At 39.5% G+C, this 26,218-nt stretch overlaps 1 protein-coding gene across 2 annotated transcripts in view; it reads left to right on the top strand.

The window, feature by feature from the left end:
• Positions 1-25,832, top strand: part of FAM222A (family with sequence similarity 222 member A) — a 119,188-nt gene extending 93,356 nt beyond the window's left edge. For both annotated transcript variants that reach the window (XM_082274776.1, XM_082274775.1), the window contains exon 3: positions 24,115-25,832. In XM_082274776.1, the coding sequence (XP_082130902.1) occupies positions 24,115-25,358 (1,244 nt within the window). In that variant the 3' untranslated portion in view covers positions 25,359-25,832. The remainder of the gene's footprint in view (positions 1-24,114) is intronic.
• Positions 25,833-26,218: the final 386 nt, after the last annotated feature.

Below are 26,218 nucleotides of genomic sequence, written 5' to 3'. Positions count from 1 at the left end.
GAATGTGGAGTTTCCTCTTCTCTTCTATAGAAGTAAAGTCTGGGATGAGAGCAGAGAGCCTCTGGAAATGTCTCACTACTGAGTACTTGGGAAACCGTATCGGGAAGAGGACCTCAATCCTACAGGAACTCCCGATCTAGGTCCCACGATGAATTTGAGTTTGACACCCCTGGTCTCGGTCAATCTAGGCTGTGAACACCCAGTCTTTACAGTTTCAGGGGCTATCTGCCTTTGGGGTCTTGTAGCATCTCCAGGTATGGGGCCAGTTTGAGAAGCACTCTTGTAAGTAGTATAGTTTCTGGGAGTTTATTTAATCTCTATTTTCACTGACATCTTTTCTTTCTCTCTTTCTCTTTCCCTTCTTTCTATTTTCTCTCACTCTTTTTTTTTTTCCCTATTACCACTTTTTGTGCACACTTTCTTATTTTCTCCCATCACGTTCTCTCCCTCTTTCTTTCTCTCTCTTTCTCTCTCACCTACAGCAAGTTTATCAAACATTTAATTGATAGCTCGAATGAGGTTGCCCTAGGCCAGTGATGGCGAACCTTGGCACCCCAGATGTTTTGGAACTACATTTCCCAGAATGCTCAACTACACTGCAGAGTGCATGAGCATCATGGGAAAAGTAGTTCCAAAACATCTGGGGTGCCAAGGTTCGCCATCACTGCCCTAAGCATTAGAGACCCGTTACCCTCCTACCATTGTCATGTGTTCTGATGGTTAGAAGGTTCTGTTTTGCTTTCACGTTGGCTGCTTTATAGTGTACAACATGTAAAAATTACATGGTGAATTACTTTCAGTTGTATTACCTATGCAATATATCTGTGGATTTATTATACACTGGGTAGTGTTACATCAGCTTTGTTTTCCTGAAAAACATTGAATATTCAAAGATGCTGCAGTACAAGGGTAAAAATGAGCAAATATGCGTCATCAGTGCCAGCATTTTATGCAACATGAAAGGCCTTACTTCCATTCCAGTTCTGCTGGAAGTGCATTCCATATCCTTTGTATAAAATTAGGATAAAGTAGTGGATTCCAATGTGGCCTCTGGCACTGCCATCATTCAACTCTAGAAAATAGATGTTTTCTTCCCAGCTCTCATGTTTCTCAGCAAATGCTAATCTATTTGTTTCCCTACTAATTCTTTACATTTTTTTTTTATCTACATCTGAACTGCCAATAACCCAATTACAATTTCCATGCATGTGGCTGTGCAGGTTTAACCCCTCCGCTTGCGAATGAGCAAAGTACGCAATGCAGAGCAATAAACTTCCTTATCCATTCAACTGAGTGCACGGCAGGAGTCGTATTTAAATTATATATAAATCATCATCGGCAAATCCATGTGGCCAAATTCATTCCTGTATTGCTCAGTTCAGCAGAGAGGAGCAGCTTCTGTTTAATTAAATGTCACTTATGTACTGTATGCCTTTATCCCGCCGCTGAGCTGGCCAGGGTTTTGTATATTGATGAATCAGGAAGCATCTGAAATCCAATATATTATAAAGATACAAAGTACAGCTCTAGCAGTTGGGAAATGTTATTTACATCTCCATATATTTTATTATGACTGCAGCACTGTAGCGTAATTATTTCTGTAGATGTGCCTAATTTAAGTAGCCTTGTTCATTGAGTTGCTGCGAAATGTATTTCAAACCAAGTTTGGCCGTAGCTGTTAAAAAAAAAAAGGAAAAAAAAGCTGCCTTTTCAGGATGAATTGCGGAAAGTAGCATCCTGCCATTTGATTGCACAGTGACAGGAGGAATCAGTATCAAATGTGAAAGGTGAAACACTGTTTGTGATACAAGCAAGTTTTGTCCCTTTTAACCCCTTCCTGGCCCACGCCGCTCTGAAGCAAAGTCAGCATTACAGCGCCAGAGAAAGGAGCATCGCTTCTGTCAGGAAGAGAAAAAGAATTCTCGCATTAAATGGATTGGAAGGGCCCTGCGGCTTGCCGGAGGCAGGTTTAAACCCCCCTCTGTACTGTCATTTAAGAGACAGATCTGCAAATATTCTCTCTATTAATATTTCATTTGTGTCTTAAAGATACAGGCCTCATGGTTGGGTGTTTTTAAAAGTGAGAATTTGGCATGCATGCCACAATTAACTGTTTCGCTACTGGCGATTAAAAAAAAGTGCCTTTGAATTGAAGTGCGCTCTTTAATTAACCATTTTTATCACATTTTAGATTTTCTCCAGCTTCTTATGGAGTAGTCACATATAGCAAAATGCATTTGTAAAAAAAAAAATGCATTAGGGCCTCTTTACACCTGTCGTGTTTGTTCTGATCAGCAGGGGATCTGTGAACAGGTCCTCTTCTGAATCAGAGCCAAGCATTTTGTAACATCTGGGTCTGTTCAGTTTTGCGCTCTCAGAGCTTGATGAACCCACGTTAAGTGCTTGGGCAAGCAGATGGAAATGTTTACATCGGACTACCTAAAACCAACCAGTTCAGGTTCAAAAAAATGTAAAATCCTAGGTAGACTTCCATGGAGCTTCCACTCCGATCCACCTAGAAATGTTGACCAAGGATCTAATTGGCATGGATGCATGAAAGAGGCCTAAGGGCCATGTTATTAGTATAGATAATAGTTAGTTATTCATTTGCAATAGAGCAGTCTTTGGCATCTATGGTCCTGTCACATAGCACAAGAAACCCCCATTTCCGTGTGATAGAACCACTGAGCACCCACTGGAAAACCACTGTGTAAGTTGTACGTATATGCAGCTATAAAAGACCCCGTGCCGTCTACTTATGAATTCACAAAAAAAAAAACAGACTTTAATCAGTACCTCAATTTATTGGTTTACTAGCCTTCTACAATTCAAGCATTCATACCATGGGAGGAAAGGACAGAATTGTAACCTAACTGTAATTTGCTGGATTATAAGTCTAGCAAATGAAGCTTGCTGATTGGTGGAGAGAGCACAGCGATGACCTAACCAGTAAAATGTTGCTCCTTCACTATCCAGTCACAGCCATGACCAATAAACTAAGGAAAATTGGTTTGACTGTAGTCCTAGAAAATAAATGGTGGCGATATAATGGAGTTGGTTTTAGCTGGCCATACACAGAGCTTATTTCTTTCCTGCAACCACGGGTTACAGGTAGGAATATCGTTTGACCCCCCCCTATTAACACAGATAGTGTTGATGTGGAAATCCCTCCTGCTGGGCCGTTGTCTTCTCCCGGAGGAGGGGGCGGGGGGGGAAGCTGTCCCGACCAGGAGAAGATAGTGAATATCGCTAGCAGCTATAGCAAGCCGATTGCGATAATCGTAAGCTAATCCAGCAGGCTGGTTGTACCCAAGGTAATCAATCAATCAATCAACTTGGTACATTCAGCCTGCCCACTTATGGTTCGAAGGAAACGGGCGAGAGGAGTTGTAAAGTCCGAAGGTTTTTTATGTTAATGCATTCTTTGCGTTAAGATAAAAAGCCTTCTGTGTGCAGCAGCCCCCCTCAGTCCCTGTAATACTTACCTTAACTCATCCCTATCCAGCAATGTCCACGAGTCCCTCGGCTGTCCGGGACTCTCCCTCGTGATTGGGTGAGATACATCAGCAGCGTCATTGGCTCCCACAGCTGTCAATCAAAATCAGTTAGCCAATTAAAGGGAGGGGGGCCCAACCGCAGCTCCCTGTCTGAAAGAATACACGGAACTGCAGCTCAGCTCAGGTGCCCCCATAGCAAGCTTGACAGGAGGGAGGGGCCAGGAGTAGCGAAGAGGAACCCAAGAAAGAGAGGATCCGGGCTGCTCTGTGCAAAACCAACTGCACAGGGCAGGTAAGTTTGTTATTTAATAAAGAAAAAAACAAGACTTTACAATCACTTTAATTGAACAAACTGAAGTTAGAAGCTGATTGGCTACCATGCAGCAAATTTTGCTTCTCCAGTTTTAGTAAATCAACCCCTATATATTGTCTGGAGGGGTAAGAAAACTGGCTGCTCTGAATTACAAGTTTTTCTTTTTGGGTCAGACAATACGCAAATAAATACTTTGTGTGTATTTAGTAGTTTACCTAGAAATTGATTTTGAAACAAATTAGTGCGACTATCGCTGTTGCAGCTAAAAAGTTTGTGCTTTGTGTTTACACTTCTGTAATACCACCTACCTTTTTCAAGGTATCTATTGGCTTTTAGCAGACTTTGGCAAGCTATGCTACATTTTCTGAGAATGTCTATTATTTGTGCACCGGAAAAGCTTCATTTTGCTCCAGGAACACAAGGCCACAAAGGTCAAAGGGTTACAGCCTGAGACCCAAGCAGTTCAAATCAACATACAAAAGCTAAAAATTAACTGTCTGCTCAATGCCGCCTGCATTTGAGAGGAAACGAGGCGGCACAGTGAACTGCCGAGTTTATTCAGCTATATTGTACAGATAATATCTGCAAGCTCGGGTTTATAATAACAGAAAGCCAAAGTTATGCAGAAAATGGTGAGAAACTGCTTATTCAGATGAAAACGTGCTTAATTTAAACTGCTCAGTAGGTCCCTTCTTAACAATTTGGGCACCAGCCAAACAAAAGAGTGAACATGAAAACCTTGCACAGTTGTGGAGAGCTAGTTATATAAGGGTTAATAAAGCTTATAAGCAGTCAGTTGAGCTGCTCGCTTAGGATTTGTGTTGGCCTCTAGGACTATAACACGATATGACAAGCTGTGCTGTTGCACCAGTCAGGGCTAATAACGTGTCCTGCCTCGTTTGTGCTGAGCAGACGTATGCAAAATGATGTGTACACAGCCGGCTGCCTGGACCAGTTTAAAGGTGCAGTTCCAGTACTGGTCGGGAACTCAGTCCTAGGTGCTGTGGCAAATGTCCTAACTACAAAGCACCTGCTATTACATTCCTCTGCTGCATGCAGCCATGGTTTGAATGGTTTTTCATTTAAATAGTCATTACATATACGGTATAGTACCCATTTTTTATTTTTCTAAAAAATCTTTTTTTCTCAATACATATTTAAATAAAAGGAAATCCACTGTGCACTACAACTGCATTCGGAAGTGCAGTCGCTGTAAATCTTGGGGGGGAAGATCTGAAACGAGGGGAAGCTCTGTTGATTTCTATCATCCAATCACGGGCAAGCAAAAATGATGTTTTTTTATTTTTGTGCATGCCCCCCTCAGATTTACAGCGACTGCACTTCAAAGTGCACTTGTAGTGAGTGCACAGTGGATTTGCCTTTAGTAAATAAACCCCATAGTTTGTTAGATATGTAACCACTTGCTGACCGCCCGCCACAGATATATTGCGGCAGGCTGGCTCGGCTGCACGAACCACCGTACCTGTACGGCGGTTTGTATGAGTGCTCCTGGGGGGCAAGCCCGCCTCCACTGGGCAGCGGGGATGCCGATCCACAGGATTCCACGATCACTCCTCGATGAGAGAGAACGACGGTCTGCTGTTGTACTGTCTGACATGCTCACAGAGCGCTTGTGATCCTTCTATTTAGAATCACAGGCTTTTGTGGTCATTTCACAAGTCCCTCCCCCATACAGATAGAAAACACCCCTAGGCTCACACTTAAAGCAGAGTTCCGGCCTGAAAATTTTTTTTTAGATAAAAATACCCCCGGGACAGACAGGGCTAGTGCATTTCAGCAACGATAGCCTCTGAACTGTTCCCAGTTTCACTTACCTTTTAGAAGAAATACTTACCTTGAAAATGTCTTGTCCAGCGCTGCCATCTTGGCTGTGTGTAGCTGAAGTCGGGGCGTCCTCTTCGGTGTCCTCTTCGGTGACGTTGGAGTCCCAGAATGCCCTGCACCGGCCCTGCTCGTCACTTCCGGGGCAGGCGCGTCATCCCTGCACAGTTTCTGGGCATGCCCAGAAGCTGTTTAGCAGGGAATGACGCGCGTGCACCAGAAGTGACGAGCAGGGCCGGTGCAGGCACATTGACTCCTGGGAGCGATGACACTCGGCTCCCAGGTGTCAATGCAAGCAGGAAGTGACGATGGCGGCCGTGTCCGCAGAGGGAGGACGAAGGAAGGTAAGTATATTTTCTTTAAAAACAAGGTAAGTGAATCAAAAAATTTTTTTTTAATTATCCAATTCTTTTTCAGGTAATTTAGAGCAAGCGGATGGCAAAATTTAGTTTTTAGGCTGGAACTCCACTTTAACCCCTTTGATCACCCTCTAGGTCAGTGATGGTGAACCTTGGCAACCCAGATGTTTTGGAACTACATTTCTCATGATGCTCATCTACACTGCAGAGTGCATGAACATCATGGAAAATGTAGTTGAAACACATTTGGGTTGCCAAGGTTCACCATCACTGCTCTAGGTCAGCTCCTTCCCTGCCAGTGTCATAATTACAGTAACAGTGCATATTTTTAGCACTGATTACTGTAGTAATGTCACTGGTAAAAAAAATTAATAAAAATTACATAATCTTTCCCCTAGTTTGTAGACGTGATAACTTTTGTGCAAACCAATCAAAAATATGTAGCAGAATACAAATTGGCCTAAAAAGATCAAAAAATTCTAATTTTTAGAATTTTATTTTTTGGAATATTATATAGCAGAAAGTGAAAAATATTGTTTTTCTTTTTTTCAGAATTGTCGCTCTTTTTTGTTTATCGCAATAAATAAAAATTGCACAGGTGATCAAATACCACCAAGAGAAAACTCTATTTGTGGAGAAAAAAAAGGACATGAATTTTAATTAGTACAGCGTCGCACGACCACGCAATTGTCCGTTAAAGTAACGTAATGCCAAATTGCAAAAAATTGCCTATTCATTAGTCCAGTGTGTTTGTTTTCTGCATCAAAAACGCATAAATAGTAGGTTATATGGTTTCCAATGGCATAGTTCACATCAGTGTGGTCAGTTCCAGTGGGGTTCAGTTCCAGATAAAAAAAGTAGAACATGCTGCATTTTTTCTGCACTGGACTGTACTGGAACGTAGTAAAATGCATAAAAAATGGAACGCACCAAAAAACGCATTGGAACACACATTTCCTTATTTAAAGGTTAAGAAATAGGAGTGGGAAAAATGCACTGGACTGCGTCAAAAATGCACCAAAAGCACATTAAAAACGCACTGGAGCGCTTTAAAAACACGCATGCAGACAAGCATCTGGAACTCATCTGGACTGTGTTTCTATGGTGTAAACTGGTCCTTAAGCCTTCATTATCTTCGTTCATTCCACAGTTGTAATGATACTTTTAATATGTATATATCAGTTCAAAAAAGTGATCTTATCTTATAGAAATTGTTTGCACTAAATGATCCTTTCCAACCTCTGGATATGACGCTTAGCACGTACACTCGACTTCTTTGGTGGACCATGGCGAGGCCTCTTCTGAGTGGAACCTGTCCTGGTAAACCACTGTATGGTCTTGGCCACCATGCTGCAGTCCAGTTTCAGGGTCTTAGCAATCTTGTTATAGTCTAGGCCATCTTTCTGTAGAACAACAATTCTTTTTTTCAGACCCTCAGAGAGTTCTTTGCCATGAGGTGCCATGTTGAACTTCCAGTGACCAGTATGAGAGAGTGAGAGCGATAACACCAAATTTAACACACCTGCTCCCCATTAACACCCGAGACCTTGTAACACTAACAAGTCACATGACACCGGGGAGGAAAATTTGGCTATTTGGGCTCAATTTGGACATTTTGATCTAGGGGTGTACTCACATTTGTTGCCAGCGGTTTAGACATTAATAGTTGAGTGCTGAGTTATTTTGAGGGGACAGCAAATTTACACTGTTATACAAGCTGTACACTTACTACTTTACATTGTAGCAAAGTGTTATTTCTTCAGTGTTGTCATGTGAAAAGATATCATAAAATATTTACAAAAATGTGAGGGGTGTACTCACTTTTGTGAGATACTGTACAGTCTAACTTTTTTTAAACGTTTTTGATCTTGAAATTGTTTCTGTAACCCATATTCAGGGAATGCAACTGTTTTTTACAAACTAAATATAAGTTATAGCAGTACATCTAGCCGACAACTATCCAACTGACTGCTTAGATATTGGTTTAGAGGGTTTTTACAGCTTACCAACCGTGTCTAGCATGTCAACAGCCATTGATTATGTCAGTTTGTCATTCATTTGTACAGACTTCCTGTCTGAAGCTGAATATAAAGCCCTGGCTATATTCACCACAGAAATATGCGGATCTACAGCTAAGAATAGCTGTGTGAATGAGCCCTATACGCTTTAAACCATTTTTAAGCCTTTTTTACAAAATAAGTATATGTTTTTATTTGTTATTGTTATTTGTTATTTTTATTTCTCAAATAAACGAATAACCCATGAAAAGGTATTTACAGAGCCCTATGGATTAGCTAAAGAGACAGCAGAGCAGAAGTAGCTCCCTTTCAGACACCGCTGTCTCTAACTAAACCTTTCTACTGAGTCTTCTAATAAAATTTGACTCATCTTGTTTCGCCTGTAAATCTACTATGGGTCTATCTAAGCTCATGTTGGGGTGTTTTATATAAATGTGGTATCTCCTAGAGAGAGGATCATCACGGTACTAATAGATTGCAAGGATACTTAGTGCCCACGTTTTTTCTTTTGTACTATGGATATATGGATTTCTGTAAGCAGACTTTTTCAGAAGGTGCTAGCTGAAGAGAGAAGAGCTTCACATTAGCGCTTCACTTGGAAAAAAAAATTGAAAAATTGAAGAAAATAAATAAAAGACTACAAAATATCCAGATACAACATTTAAAATTGATCTTAGAAACACTAGATCTTTAATTTGTTTTTTTTATCCTCACACAGTGGCTGCCATTACTGTATTTAGAGGACAATTAAATTGAAGTTGACTTTGTTGCCAGAATCAATTGCTGGATAAAGGTCTCCCTGCAAAGATTGTAGATATTTATTTCTCACTGCCTGTTTAGAGGACTGTTTAGAAACAAACGCGTGGTGTTAAATTCCTGGTCCCACGTTGCATCCATTGGTTCCTCCGACCATCCCGTTTGCCACTACAGTGTCCTGTAGTGATGTAGGGGCTAGCGGGTGGAACCATTGAGAACATTGGGAGACCAGGAGGTTGATGGTTCTTGAGGAGTCTTCCAGGGAGAATTTCTCTTTATTAAAGCAGTGTTCAGAGGAGAAAGAGAGGGAGGCTCTCTAAATGTACAATCAAATTTGAAAACGAAGAATGGAATGGATACAAGCTAACTGTAAGAGGACTTCTGTTTTTTTTTTTTCTATGTAAGGTGCCAGGACACCCTACATTCTTGCCAATAATCTTCTGTTCAGTGAGCACCTTCCCTTTTCACACAGGTCTATTATATCCTCACATTAGACTGCAACATTAGAACCCGGAGATCATCACACCTTCATGTCCTTGTTAGTCCATAGTGCACCTTTCTCCCCATGTTCCTTATGACCCACCCAACCTTCTCCAAGAATCCCTCAGTACAGGACACTTGCTCATGCTTAGAACATCCCATGCTGCTGAATAGCCAGCAAGACCAGATACAGCAAAGAAAAACTGGTATTCTTTTAAGTGTAAATATGTTAAATTAAGTATTTTAACAATATATTTTATCCTTTCTCAAACTATGAGGAATCCTTCAATGAGAATTGAAGTCTCAATGAACCCTTGCTAATAATTACTGTATCTACAATTTGTGATACATTAGCATGATTGTCAATGGGAACATTGCTCCTTACATTTGTGGTCAATGGGAAGAATTCCTTCTTTCATATAGCTAGAAAAGATTATTGGTGGTCAGTGGTTACTTATGCAATGGCACTTTTCCACTGCAAGTACCGGCTCGGCTCTACTTGGCCCTGCTTGGCCCTGTTTGGTTTTCCACTGCATGGTACCGCATGGTACGGTGTTGGAACGGTTCGGTACGGTTTGGTATGGTTTGCTGTTCCACTAAAGTAGTACTAAAGTAAGTGGATGGGATAACTACGATTCTCTGACCAATCAGTGGCTAGTAGTGACAAACAGTCAGCTGCATGCAAAGGATTGTGGGATATGGTACTGGTATGGTACCTCTAGGAACCACAATCGAGGTGGTACTGTTTTATAGAGCCGTACCGTTCGGTTCCATGTAGTGGAAAAGTGCCGCCATACCGTACCGAACAGTTCCTACACCGTACCATGCGGTACCAGCAGTGGAAAAGCACAAAAGCGAGCCGAAACCGTTCGGTTCCATGCAGTGGAAAAGCACCACAAGAAGCAGAACTTTCTCATTGCTCAAGGAACCCCTAGCAATATTTGGAGGAAGCCTAGAGTTCCAAGTAAACCTATTTGAGAAAGGCTGGTATATTTTATTATTAAATGGTGCAAAAAACGACTTTATTTTCTTCATTATGCTAAAGAAGTACTTGGTGATTTCAGAGTTTTCTCATTACATTGCGATTTTTAAAAATAGTTTATACAAATCCTACCCAGCTTTCATATTTACCATATTCTTTTCAATACAGCAGTGTTTTTATATATTGGCACATTAGTAGGTTTTTTTTTTGTTTTGTTTTCTTCCATTACCAACTTCTGCTTTTTAGAATCCTCTCAGAGAGGCCTTGTCAAAAGTCATTATACAGAGCAGAGGATCCTGGGTTTCATGTGTATGAATATTTGCTACTCCTTTGACTGCTTTATTTAATTTCCTCTGATATGTGCTGTGCTGGGTCACAGTGACTTTGATGTCCCTGTTACCTCTAGTATTTGGTGTTTCTTTAATACTCCAGGCAGCAATTGCTTACCAGGAGAATGAATAGATTTTTATTTCTGCTGCACTAATCATTACTGGAACCGTGCCTTAAAAAATTAACTTGCTGGGAATTATTTACAAAGGAAAAGCAGTGCTTATTGGAAGGGCATTAGACAAAATAAGTATTGGCAAAAAATATCCTATTGATTTATACACTTCGCAGCTAATATACATAATATGCTGAAGGCTTTGTGAAGAATGTAACCAATCAAAAGTAACCTTTTGTTGCTCTAAATGATTGGAGGGTAGCCATATTTGCTCATTATATAGATCCGAGTGCCTTTTTCCTATGCAGACCTTTTTCTGCTTTGACTGGTAGAAAACAGTATGGCACACAGATTCTATCTCAGCAGATGGTTAAGCAGGGAGCCATATTCCCTGATATCTAGATAAAAAGAGCATCTACAATGCACAGCAGAACATATAGCGGCAGAAGAACACACGTATAAAAACCTATGAGTCTTAACTCAGATGTATACTTTCTGAAAGTACATGATAAATTCCTGTGCCCCATTTGCCTTTCATTGTGTGTCTAGTAAAATAGAATTTGAGAACAGGGTTTCCTTCCTCTTGGTTTGAATGGCCTCCAGCAGATCATATTTTCCACGCTACCAGGTAGAAGCACAGTTAATTAGTAACATGGAAGCGCACTAATTATTTCACTTGTGATTCTATGAAGAGAGCTGCAAAGCACTGTTGGTGGCCACCGAGGACCGGAGACTGGAAGCACTGAGTTTGACAGCGATTGGTAAGCCCCTAAAGTAGGCAGCAGAAGTTTTTCTTTGTTTGTCTGCTTGCATATTTTATGTAAAAATTAGTTCTTAATTCTTACAACCTTGTTTTGTCCATATGCCAAGCTTTCGGTCAGCTCCAGCCTGCATTTATAGTCAATTCCAATTTAGGGTAATAAACGCCAAGCTTAAAAGCAGTATTAAACCCAAAAGCAAACATTTTTTATATTGAAGCTTACTAATTAGACATAGTGGGTGAATTATATTTCTTTTTTAGGTTTTCTTCTGTTTTCACCTTGTAAGTCTGTTTTTAAAAAGAACAAGCTCTTGTGCAGATTGTGTCAGTTACGGGGATTAAACAAACCATTTACCACTGCAGAGTTGCTTACAATGATCTGCTTTTATTTATGTGAAATCTTTATCCCAAAAGTAAAGAAAACTGTTTGCTGTAACTACTTATAAAGTGTTAGCTGGACTTAGTGTATTTAAATCTGCTAGTCTATCTAACACGGACCCCCAGATTGACAATGCTGCTGTCCAAAGGTGCCCCTGTGCTCATTCATTCAGAGTGGGGGCACGCTAACACAGGAGGTGTGTTTTGGGGCAGATCACCAGGCAAAAACAAGGAGGAAAAAAAATGAATGCAACCACCACTTTATTGGTGAGTTGCAATATATTAAATTTTTGGCTCTTAGTTATATACTGCTTTAGTTACAGTAAAGACTTGCCACATAACTGCATGGGACCACTCCCTGTTGCATTCTCCCATGAGTCCAGTGATGCTCACTGGTACTGGCTTGAGCAAAGCTCGAGATTGTTCAACCTGGAAGAGGACCTGTGCTGGACTGCAGAATGGTGAGTGCACATAGGGCAAAAAGAAAAAAGGTAAATATTGCTGCCAGAACTGCTTTTTCTATTTTATTGTTTGGTTTAACATCCCCAAAATGGCATTGAAGGGTGCTAAATGTATAAAAAAAAGCAGCTTAAAGCGGAGTTCCGGGCACAAAATCGATATTTTTTTCGTGCCCCTCCGCTAGTTAGACATCATCTGAAAAGGAATTGGATAGTTAGGTTTTTTTTTTTGTTTACTCACCTTGTAATTGAAGATCGTAAATACTCACCTCAGAGTACTTCCTCCCTCAGCGCCGCGGCTCACCCGTCACTTCCTGTCTCGCGATGATTCCTGGGAGCTGAACGTCATCGCTCCCAGCGACGGCACCGGCCCCGCTCGTCACTTCTGGGTGACGCCGCATTCCCCTGCTAAACAACTTCTGGGCATGCCCAGAAGCTGTGGAGGAATGCGGCGCCGCACCGGAAGTGACGAGAGGGGCCGGTGCAGGCGCATTCTGGGACAAGAAGATGCGGAAGAAGACACAGAAGAGGACCGCGCCGGCTTCAGCTGCCCACAAGAGAGATGGAAACGCTGTGGAAGAAATTTTATAAGTAAGTATTTCTTCTAAAAGGTAAGTGCGAACCGGGACAGATCAGAGGCTAGCCATTGTGGAATGTGCTAGCCCTGACTGTCCCGGGGGTATGTTTATTGAAAAATGACTTCTGTGCCCGGAACTCCGCTTTAAGGTTATCTGAAAATCACTGCGCTTGTTTTTAAAAACTTGCTGTATTACACACTGCCCTCTGGACTAGTAACCCAAAGCTAAAGCCTATACCGGTAGGGTCACCCACGGCCTAATTTCAAATTGTTCATTAGGAACATTCACCCTGTGTATGGCCAGCTTTAGCTTTGGACTTAGACTTGAGATGGTTGGCAATGGTTTGGGGTTTTTTTGTGTATTTTTTTTAATTTCAAAGCAAATTCTAGGTTTTAAGCATTGTAATTAAAAATTTTCACTGCAGGGGAATGAGTTTAAAAAAAAAAAAAAAGGTTAAACGTAAGCTACAACATAGAGGTGAACGAGCCCTCAATGTGCCAGAGGTGTAATCCCCACTAGTGTTCTGCAGAAAGCCAGTTAATGTTTTGGTAGGAATCCAAATGGGTGCATATATTCCCTTTTAGTATTTTTATCACACTACAAGGCACAGTTGAGAGATTTTTTTATTCAAATTTTGCAAATGTCACACAGCTAATTAGTGTCACATAAATAGCGAGTTGCTGCCAAGGACAGCCGTTACATAATGAAGGACAATGCAGACAGTGTGTGGTAAAATTACCAGAATCCGATCACTTGAACGACACAGCAATGTTTGTTCATGTAGAGAAGTGGAATTGTAAGAGAACAGTGTGAAAATAGGAAACATAATCAGTGTTTTTTGTACCTAATGACCTTTATCAACATTACTGGTATTTATTGCCTCTGTTGTGGCAAAAATGTCACATTATGCCTAATGTTATCCAAAGGGAGTTTGCATGAGTGCATCAAATGCTCATCAGCCTAGTTTGGATCGCTCTTTCCCTTGCCATTTCCATGGTGATGGTGTGTACAAGATGGTTGCCAAATAGTTATTGTATATGGTAGGGGGGTTCTTTTAATGTCTTGTGCTTGTTTCCTTGAGTTTTCTGTTTGATAAAGTGAAGCTGGCCATGCATGACTCAAATTTTGAGAAATTGGAGCTGGGGGTGGCTGGCTCCACAAAATTAGATTTCAAAATCACACTGGCAGCACAGGGGCTAGTTAGCCCTTCTGCCTGGCAGCACTAGGGTTGTTGGTTTGAAACCTAACCACGGCATAACCTGCCTTGAGTTTGCGTGTTCTTCCTGTGCCTGTGAGGTTTCCTCCCACACTCCAAAGACAAGCATGTAGGTTAACTGGCTCCTGCCTAAATTGGCCCTAGTATGCGTATGTATGAATGTGAGTTAGAGACCTTAGATTATAAGCTCCTTGAGGGACAGGGATGATGTGAATATACATAAAAGCGCTCCATAAATTGCCTTGGTATACAAGTACCTAAAATAAATAAACATAAACCAGTTGGAAACATTTTTGCAAGACAATTACTGCATCCTATCATGTGCAATCACTGTTTGGGTATTTAGGCAGCCGCAGGTGCTACGACTTTCTGAATACAATAACCGGCAGTATAGATTCCTCCATTCACACTATTTAGCATGGTTTGGGGAACCTATTGATTTCTCTTGTTCAGCCCATGAGGCAAGACAAGAGAAATCTAAGCATGTATAGCTGGCCCTTCATGCTAGGCAGATCACTCACTAAGAACAATAGGCAATCTATCTGTAATTAGAATCTGTTTTTGTCCACGGCTTAACAGATGAAAAAATATGGTGAACTCACAGTGAAATATTCGTTCCTATCTGTTGAGACATCTCTGTGTGCATCAATGGGCTACCCCCACACGTTATCATTCATGTAACTATTTTGTTTTTAAGCTTCTGTTGCCACAAAGTGAGGGTCAAGTCTTTTTTGTCTTACTTTTATCTAATTTTATCAGCCATGCATGGGTCACCTTTAATCACAGTTTTCCCTTGCTTTAAAGCCCCATCTCTAATAAAAATGGGGTAGTGCCTTGGTTTTACACATATTATCCCACCCCCATCCTGAAGCACTTACATTGCAGTTTCCTAAGATCTGATGCTGTTTGACATGATCCAAGTATGTATAGCCAGTGTAAGATATTGATTTTCCTGACTTAATCCATTTGTGTCACATTTCACACAGTGATGGAAGTTTCTGATGTGACAACACTTGGCTTGGTTCACAACCTTAAGGCTAGTGTCAGCTCCTGATGCACAATGATTGCACATTGCTTGTTGTGAATCCACCTTGCATGGTATGCAGAGGTAAAAGTTGGGTCAAATCACAGCCTGACTTCTTCTTTTTTTTTTTTTTTTTTTTTTTTTTTTTTGCATTCTGTCTGATAATATGAGCTGTTTCTGCCTTCTTGTACAAAGCTTACCCCAACTTGGATACTATGAAATTAATTAAAAAACAATACTTTTGCAATTAAATATTGCAAAACAAGAACATATGGTATCAATTGAAACTACAATGAAAGCATGAAACTAAATCTAGTGGTTTTTACTAAAAGAGTAGAAAGCTGCTCAGTGGAGCTGTGTTCTCTTCAAGTGTCCAAGCCTGTACAAGACAATAACTTTTATTTTAATTTAATTTTTTTTCCCTGCACATTTTTGGGTATTAAAAATGAACACAGGTTACCTGGGGCAAGTGAAATTTCTAATCCCTTTTGTGAATGATCCCCAATGTATTTTCGGAGCATTACAGTAAGAGCCCGGCATATGATGGGAATTTTGCAAGCCGATGCCTTATTCTCTTTTATTTTATTTTTATTTTTTTAACTGATCTTAAACATCGATCATAGTACAAAAAAATACACCTGGGTGTGCCTACATAGTATGGTTACTAAGGACAATTTTATTCAATGTAATTAATTAATTAAATTAATTATTAAATTAAAACGCGCATAAAATATACTCATATACACATAAAACCATTGTCTGTCATCAAGACTACTAGACACAAACCATCCTAAGCATGGCAAACCTCTTCATGCATAAAGCACTGTTAAGGTGTGAGCATTTTCAAAACACTAATTCAGGTCAACTGGCTTCCAGGACTGACCCAGTTTATGAGAACCTTATGCTTGTGAGTATATTTTTTTGCCTTTTTAATTACCAAAACTGACCTGACTACTGTGCTATGCCAGGGCGCTCCAGTATGTTTGTTATATTACAGGTGAGACATTTCCAGCCTATTTTGAGAGCTATGAGGTATAAATGAGCCATGGGTTGTTTTTAAGTAGTCAGAAGAAGCTGGTCTTGTGTAAATCCTAACAATAAACTTCTTTGATATCGGATATCTGATAAGAAATACCTATTTATCCTGAGTGAAATTCAGTGAGCTCACTTCTGTTCTGTATTCTTATCAGTTACAGTGTTCTCTGCCATCTCTTTGGACTGCAAAACACCATTCCCCATGTTGTGAAGAAGGAAATAGGGGGGGGGGTGGTTTGTCCTGTCCTAGGATGACAACCCTATATATAACATGGTGAGTGTTGTCAGCCTAGGAGGGGAAGTGTGTTATTGACAAGATCATCAGATGAAAATTAGGAAAAACAAGCCTGAAAATAGAAAAACCTAATGCAGCCGTAACTGAGGATCGGTAAGCTGCAATAAATTTAATTTGTATTTTTGGGTTTAATTAAATTTCAAAGGTAGAGTATTTTTTTACCCTTGTCTGTGCTCAGTATGCAAAACAATGTGTCGCATATGACAACACCCCAAAAATTAACACTATGAAATATCTAATCTGTTTTTGGATAAATCCAATATTTTTTGCATCAAGAGATTTAGGTTTCTTTAACATTTCATTTTTTACTTTAGCCATTTATGTTATTTATATTTTTGCTATACCCCCAAAAACAAATTTAAAATGCGTTAATTCCTCAGATCTGTGAACTGTAAGTGACCTTTACAAAACGTCTGTTAAAAAAAGTGCTAAGCATGCATGAAAGTATGTTTCATTTTCCATGTTGGATCTGATTACAGTTTCCATCAGCATAAAATTTTATTCTGAAAAGCCATAGCGAAACGAGTTTAATATGGTGGTTAATAGAGGTTCCTGTTTCTAACACCTGTAACTGGTGTGCTACATTGGTTTAATGGCGTGAACTGCAGCCCATCGTGATCACATTTTTTCTTTTCAGTTAGCAATGCCTCTGGTAGGTGCTCATTAGAATCACTTGTATATAAAGAACCAGCAGGTGCTACTTGGTTATTTCAGTCTTTATTAATTACCAAAATAGATTATTCTTGGCTACATTAATTAGCTAAATACATTTGTTTTCAGAATAGTGAACAGGCCACAAAAAAATGCTTATTGTGTCACTCATTATGGTCTCCTTGTATATAAACTTGAGGAACGCATAGTGAGGACATCGCCAATTCAGTCCCCATTTAGGTTTCCTCGCAAAACGTCATTACCAAGTTTCATTACCGTGTTGAGATGTAAACAAAATGTAATATAACATTATATATCTAACTATGTAACCAAATCACAGAAGTTACCATTACTACATCATATATTTTTACCTCTTGTGGTAGAGAATTCCACAATCTTGTAGCCCTAACAGTAAAGAACTACCCTGCGTTGCCTGAGGTCAAAACGCTTCTCCGCTAATCGCATTGTATTTCCTCGTGTCCTCATGCAATCCTTGCGACTGAATAGTTTTTTCTCTATGCTGAGATCACCATTGAGGTATTTTGTAAATTGCTATCATGTCCCCTCTCAGGCGTCTCTTCTCCAGGGAGAATAAATCAAGCGATTGTAAACGCTCTTCATAATTAAGGTCCTCCAATCCCCTAATTAGTTTTGTTGCCCTTCTCTGGAATCTCTCCAGCTCCAACACATCCCTCCTGAGGACTGGCGACCAGAACTGAACAGAATACTCCAGATGTGGTTGGACCAGAGTTTTATAAAGTGATAGGATTATAGTTTTATCTCTGGAATACATCCCCTTCTTTATGCATGCTAATATTTTGCCGGCTTTGGCAGCTGTAGCTTGACATTGCATGCTATTGCCTAGTCTATCCTCTACTAAGACTCCCAGATCTTTCTCCATTTTTGATTGTCCTTGCATATCAAAATGTTTGAAACCTGCTTTGGGGTCTTTTAATCAGCCTATCTACAGACAGCAGTCATATATACTTAAAAAAAAAAAAGGCCACTAAGAAGGAAGTGGTAAAGAAGGTTCTTTTTTTACGTATTTGGAAACCACAATTATTTCATTCATCATTAGTAAACCATCTGAAATAGATGGACCATGCAGTTTTAGGTGTGTTTATTTCTCCTCCTTGTTTTACACTCCTTTTATTGAGGAGAAATGCACAAGTCAATCTTTCTTTGCATTCTTTGTAACTACAGCATCATTTTAGTTTGTTTTGCACTCCTGAGCTGCTCCTACAGACAGCAAGGCAGCTCCCACCCTCCTATTCGTGTAGATAAATATTAATGAAAACCATACTCTGAATAGAACCAAAGTAAGCTATTTTAATCCAACAGTTAAATTACTTTCATCCAGTGAAAGACATAGAAGCTTAGAATTGATGGCAGAAAAAAGACCGAGTGGTCCATCGTGTCAGGCAGTATTTGATTGGCTACAATGGATTACAACATAGACGTCATAGCTCTTCTTATATACAATCTTTAGTGTGAAACATTGAAATATAAAGGGATTTTTAAATTCAGTCACTGTATATAATCTGGAAGTGTTAGTAGGTGTATTGGTGTTGGTAGGTGTATCTGGATACAAAATATTTTTTGCATAAATTATTTATATCTATAGCAGTATGGATTTGAAAATGTAATAGAAACACTCTTGTATGCTTCTAAAATGTAATGTCATCAAGAGAACCAAACATTACTGGCTGATAAAAGCTCGATGAAATAGCTTTAAAAAGTGCTAATTTTGTTGATCATCTGTAAAAATTGCACGAACGAGCCCTTTTGGTCCATTATAAAAAAAATGCTGATTTTCCTTCCCCATACAGGGATGTGTGTATTTTGAAGGGGGTTAAACAACCATGAAATTGCTTCTATAATGTGTCTTACATTCAATTTATTTTTCCTGGGTTAAAATTATGTTTGTGTTTTTTGGACTGCAGCCTCTTGAAAGCTCAAATACGAGATGTGTTTTATATTTTGGGTGAAGCATGTGTATAACTAGTCTAATGTTAGTATTATTGAGCTTTTATATAATAATTCATGTTTTATGCAAATTTTCAGTTCCACTTTTGATTAGGTTGGCAAGGCGCATTTTTGTAAAATTACTAAAATAAAAATTTATAACCACCAGTAATCAATACTGATTTATAGCTCGTTCCCATGGGAAAAATAAAGACTTGAGGCCCCAGGGTTATTTTTGCGTAACGTTGATTAATAACAACATAGAGTAAGGTGTTTTCTCCAGAGCCAAGGCCATTGCAATGTCAGCTAAAACAAGCGTGATGGCCATAAGGTCAAAAAAAGGAGTATAGGTTATAGACTGTATTTTCTTTCTCTGGTAATGTACAGCGTATCTAGAAAATATAAATGATTTCCGTGCCTTTACATATTTTTTCATAATACATGTTCCATGAATCTGTTTACATTCTTAAGTAAAGTATAACTGAAGCCTAAACTTTTTTTTTTTTTTTCCATTTTGGATAGAGTAGGAAATGGCTAAAACCCCTGTCAGTAGTTCCCTTAAAGTTGAAGCAAAACATCTCTACAACTTTATTGACACTACTTATCTGTCCCATGTTGTGCGGGCAGCTGGATCCTGTAAAAAAAAAAAAAAATCCACTGTACAAGGATCCTGGGCCTCCTTCTGACGCTGATCATCCGGCGCTGCGTAGGCTTTTAGATTCCGGTCTTCAGCCAGAATTGCTGTGAAGTTGGTTTGCTGGGGACCTTCTCTCTTCTCCATTGACAAAAATATCTTTCTTTGTTTTCACTGCATGTAAAACGAATAATGAATGGGGAAGATTCAGGCAAATTACATTATTGTCTCTCTATTCAAAGTGTGCTACATTTTTAATGGAGGAGGAAAGGACGGGCACGGCCGAACTTCTTTAGTTCTGCTAGATGTTTAAGGACAGGAAGAGCACCAGCATCCCTACACAAAGATTTCTACAGGATCCAGCTGTCTGCAGGACATGAGACATATTGAAAAGGTGTTTTGGGTTTTTTTTGGGGGGTTTAGCTAAACTGCGGCAGATTTTTATTTATTTTTTACCTAAACTGCCTTACAGTGCTTGTAAAGTCAGTGCTCACAATTACTGCCAGACCCTCTGTTATAACAAGCTATACTACACAGTGTATGTGTTTTTCTTTTCTAATTCTGTTGCTAATTACAGCTTTTCACATCACCGATGTATGGTCACGTGACCCCCCTCCCCGGATCTAAGGACTACAGAGGGAGGGGCTGTGATCCCCCTCTGACGTCAGTCGGGCGGTCATGTGATATACTGGCAGAGTGGAATAATGTATTTAGCTGCATAATCTAAAAAACGCACATACACAGTGTATTATATCTTGTTATAACAGAGGGGCTGGAAGTAATTGTGAGCACAAACTTTACTGCCACTTGGAAAAGTGGCAAGAAGGGGGGGGCAGGAAGGGGCAGGTTTGAATATCTGCTCACACACAGGAGCTGACAGGCAGAGGGGGAGAGGGAGAGATTGCTGGCTGACAGGAGCACGTAAACTGACCACTGTATCATGGATCAGCAGCCACACTAAGGGGGGACACAGGAACAGGCAGAATAAACCAGGTTTTTTTACAGCATAGAAAGGGAACAATGACACTGTGCAAGCTCTATGCAGGTTAACATGCTTTAAAGGAACAGGATCTTTTCTTTTTTTTTTTTTTTTTTTTTTTTTTTTTTTTAGGGATGCATCCTCTTTAACACCCAATCTAGTACACCTAACAGTAAGAACAAAATCCACTCTTAGTTGTACGTTTCCCCACTGGAAGACTTCCTCTGTATTGCAATTCTGGTGAAGACAGGGTGAATTTTTTTAAGTGGGGACAACAGTAAAAACCTAATAGGGGTTCTACCCCCTCACCACTGTATCCATTATTTCTATTTTTAATCTATAAGTTTGATCTGTTTTTTTTTTTTTTTTTTTTCAGTGCTTCTCTTTTTATTTATGATTTCATCCCATATTATTTTCCTGTTTAGCAAAGCAGCTATATTGGTTGTACCATCACTTATCTCACTGTTGCTTCAGGGCGACAGGAAATGGAAGCTTTTATTGATGTGGGTAGCATTAGTTACTGATGCCACTGCTATATATGTTTGATAAAAGCTCTAGTTTTCTTTAAAAATGGCTAGATACACATTAAAATTATTCTAGAATATCTGACTTTTTCTGGATATTATTTGAATAGCTAAAATGCAGAGATGCTGCCTTCCTTTGTAGCGTAATGATTAAAAAAATTTTATTATTAGGATCCTAGAAAACAGGAGAACAAGGTTGAGGCGCATTAGGAGGACTGCTGTCTTGCACTGCTCATGCCTTAGTTCTTAGGGTAAGCAATAAAATGGAAACAGTACTTGGAAAAATCTGATTATTTTATGCACAAGAAACATTGTTGAAAACATATGCAGAAAATAAAAAAGTTGTTACCCATTGCAGCCAATTAGACTGCACAATTTTCCTAGATTGGCTTAAAACATTTAAGCAAACTGCTAAGCGGCTGCTATAGATAACATTGGGAGTTCATAAATGTCTCCAATCATCACAAGAAGTCCAGGAAAGCATTAGCAAATATGCTATGAAGAAATCACATAGACCTTTTCATTCTCATTTGTATTATTAGAAGAAGATTGTTATGCAGTTCGTTATACCTTGCATCTCGGCATAAAATATGTGCCAATTAACTGATGCTTTGTGCTTACTCTGAGCGGCTGTACATCACATTTTAGCTCTAAAAATCTATCAAACAAGCTAGTATAATGTATTCTTCATGTAAAGAATCTACAAAAAAAATCAAAAAATCAACCTTTCTATACTCTAACCATTTCTATGATAAAGGATTTAACTATCTTCCATGGTTTTCCATCCAAGGATAGATTCTGTGTTTGGACAGTAGAATTTCCCAGCATGCTGGAAGACTTAATTGGTTATTTCTAATAAAGGGTGTTTTTGTGAATGCTTGTTATTCTTTCATTATGACATTATGATACTCCCATCTAATTAAAGCAGTGCCTAATTTGTTTTTGCTTGATGAAATTGCATTGAGTTTGCTCAGCATAAGTATCCAAGCAATCACGCAATCATCTAAAATCAAAAGTGGTTCTATAAAATCTGCAGTACAAAATAAAGGCATTTATTTAGCCCGTCTGTTCAAATCAACATGTATCAAATAGAAAAATCACTGATCGTACTGTTATTCCTCCATCAATTGCAAATACCCACTGCAGTGTCTAATGGCAGGTGGAGTAAGGGTTAAATTATAAAGTGTAGATTTTTTTTTTATTAATTATAGGGAATTTTTAGCGACAGCAGTTCAGTAATTTTTGTCTCCCCCAAGTACTTTTGGGTGGAACCAAATGCCACAGTTCTAAGGCTTTTTGTCTGTTAACAGAAGAATAGAGACAAATGTGTGCTGAACTGACAGCTCTTTCCTCCCCTGTCATTAAATTATTAACTGCCATCTCACAAAATATGGACTTTTTTTTTTTTTAGTAATCAAAAATGCTTTTTTCGAAGACACAAGACATAATTTACCTCTATAATCATTAGCGATGCCGCCCGGAATGTTCTGCGTTTTGAAGAATTTTGTCAAGTTTTCATTCTTTCTTTAAACTGCTGTAAAAAAAATGTAATCTTTTTGAATAATGGATTTTTTTCAAAAGACTGCTAGGTGGCCACAGCTTTGTCTAGAACAACCCTTTCACCTGCAAAATGCCCGACTTTTCTAGCTGACTTTTACCATTTTTCTCCCTTTTTAATATGATGTCTGTGTGCTTACTGTCTGCATGAAACTCTGCCTGGCTATCTGGGGTCATTTTTCATAATTTATTACCTCTAAATTTAGAACATTAGATTAGCACGTTCTGAATCAATTTTATTCAGTAGTTAAAAAAAAAAAAAAAAAAAGAATATTGATAGCCAAAGCCCAGGTAGTTGTACTAGCCAACCAAGTTTAAATTTACAACAGCGTGCCCTGTTAGGATATTGGTGGCTCTGCCTAATGCTAGCTGAATAAGCTAATACATATAACAATCCACATCAGATGCTTGAGATAATGTTAAACCACTGTAATGTTGGGCATAGTCAGAACGAAATTTGACCGGTTCAGCAGAGCCCTCCCTGTTCGACAAAAGCCGATTGTTAGATTGACTTCCGTCAAACATACATCCTTGAAAACTTTTGTCAGTGGCTGCAGCTGCTGATCAGTACAGTCTGACAACAGTGAATACAATGTCCCATTGGTGGGTATTCCTCCATCCATCTTGCTTTTGTGGATGGAGTAATCCTGTTATATATTTTTTTTTTCATTCAGAACACTGGTTATGCCGGGCTTATATCTCTCTCTTGGGCAGAGATGCTACAACAGGGTATCTCTGTTTTAGTTATTAGCCCATCAGACTTTAGCTGGCCATAGACAGCTTACATTTTGACCAGTTCCTGCTAAATCAGCTGATATTTGAGTCATGGCCCTGTAGGCAACATTCAGCTCAAGAAAGGACTATTTAAAAATCGACTAAGCTAGATGGAAAATTATCAGCTAAAGCAGTAAATGCATCCTACCACTGTTTGACAGTAGCATTGAATCTCCACTGTCACTATATGCATTCAGGCACCTGCAGCTGTCCAAATACTGTACAATAGCCAACAGTCGAGAGTTTGATTTTTGTCTTCTCATTTTGCAACTAGCTGTCTGGCTGTCATTCTGACTCACCAGTTCAATAGTATGTTACTTACCCAGAACAAGGATGTACCTTAGGTCTGTGGCTCAGTGTTTAAGTGGATCCATACAACAGCTAGACACCAGGCGGGAAAGGCTTTCTTTTGGATCATATATCAAGCCTTTCTTATTTATCCATCTCCTCATTCTTCAATCTTCTATATCTTAGCACTGTTTAAAATATCCAGAGAACCCTACATGGGTTAAAATTGTAGATATATAAATTTTATGTAATGAAATCAAAACCAATATACTGAATACAATCATACTGATTTGTTCTTTCATTTTGCAGGTGAAACTGCCACACCAATGCAGACCACAAGATACCCAAGTCCTGCTGAACTAGATGCCTACGCACAGAAAGTTGCAAACAACCCACTGTCTATCAAGATCTTCCCCACCAACATCAGGGTCCCCCAGCACAAGCACCTAAATCGGACTGTAAATGGATATGATACCACAGGCCAGCGCTACAGCCCTTACCCAATACACACAAGTGGCTACCAAGGCCTGCTTGCTATTGTTAAATCTTCTAGCAAGAGTGTAGTGAAGAATGTAGAGGGAAAACGAACTAAAATTTCTGCTGCACAGGTTGGTGTTGCTCCTTACACCATGTCAAGCACTTTAACACAAGGCCAACCTTGCAATGGGCAACTGAGTTATCTTGCAAATCATAAGCAGTTGGATGCACCAGTGCCACCCAATGTGACTGTGGCAACATCAGTCATTCCTTTAACAGGTAGAAATTTAACACTCCAACAGTCTAATCTGCCCTCCATTCAAAGCATAATTTACCAGATTAACCAACAGTGCCAGGCTCAAGCTTCTCACCAGGCTTGTCAAGGTGTGGTGGTTACTAACTCTAGTCCAGCTAAGCAGGGAATGACCAATGGCTTTACTGCAATGACCGGGGGCACTGTGGCTTATACGGGCACTGTCTTGCAAGACTGTAGAGCAGGCGCTGAGCTGGCACTAGGATCTGCCCAAGTGGTAGCAAAACCTGGATCCTATCAGGATGGCATGGACTACCTAATTTGGCAACAGAAGCAACAACAGCAGCAACTTCGGATATACAGTGGAGGCAGTGGTGGAGGTGGAGCAGTGAGCAAGTCACCAGAAGTGTGCCCTGGAGTATCTCGTCCTTATACACTTGCTAGTGCTGTTGAAAAAGTCAGTTCTTCCCCACTGAACTGTGTTGGCATGCATGGTAATTTTTCAGTGGGGCAATACTTTGCTCCTCCATGGAACAGTATCTTGGTCACTCCCACCAGTGACTGTTACAATCCCCTGGAACTTGCCAATGGTCACAGGGAATTGGGGGTACATCCATCAGATGGACTAACCAGCATCCCCAGCAAGACCCTTTGCAATACCTCTATCCTTAGCAGTAGTCTTCAGTCTTTGGAGTATCTTATCAATGACATTCACCCACCTTGTATTAAGGAGCAGATGCTTGGCAAAGGTTATGAAACAGTGTCTGTGCCAAGGCTTCTTGATCATCAGCATGCCCACATCCGCCTGCCCATTTACAGATAAAATTCTTGCTTTTTATGTAATGGTGGCCAACACTGGTTGTAATCTGTAAACTAGATTATGCTACTTAGCCCTAAGAAGGTATGTTTGTAAGTGCAGTGAGGGCAGAGGTGGTGTTGGGAAACACGCACTGCTCTGCAACTAGAATGCATAGCATTGCAGGTCATCCCCAACCAAGAACGGTTACCTCTTCCCCTCTTGCGCTTTCTGTTTATGGCAAGTGAAAGGAAGAGAATGGCTCTATCAACACAGGTTTTTCTTTCTTTGTCTCAATCAAACAGTAACAGAGAAAGAGCTACCGGTTGGATCTTCTTGATTCTCTATTTCTTTTTTATTTTGTTGTTTATTTTTGTATTTGTTGAAATCTCTATTCTTGTTTCCATATATAAACGTTGTGTTTGAATGCAGCAAAATTTCTCACCACTGTGGAATGAAAATGAAGGCAGTAGGTTAAGTATTTATTTATGTTATACAAAAGAAGATATTTTTTTCCCCCAATTTTTTTTTTTTTTAATATCTTTATTTTTAAGTATATGCTTTTAATTGTGAAATAATTATTATTTAAATTGCCAGACCAAATTAGAGAATATGTATCCCCAAACAAATTACAAAAGTTTTGTTTTAGGTATAGTTCTTTATTTTTTTTTATATATTTTTTTTACCATGAAGATATATTTCCTGGGTTAATTCTACATAAAGTAATTAGGAGGTATATTTAATGTTTAAATTATTACTTCATCCTCACATTTTGTGGAATATGACTATGTAACAAAACAAGTTATTCTTTCATGTTTACCTGACAAAGCCTACTGCTGTTTTTGGTGTTTGAAATCTGGATCGCAGGTTGATGTTTCATATCCCAG

Source organism: Pelophylax lessonae (genome assembly GCF_965119305.1).
Source record: "Pelophylax lessonae genome assembly, chromosome: 1".
Taxonomy (NCBI): Eukaryota; Metazoa; Chordata; class Amphibia; order Anura; family Ranidae; genus Pelophylax; species Pelophylax lessonae.
This window is presented reverse-complemented; position numbering and strand designations above follow the sequence as displayed.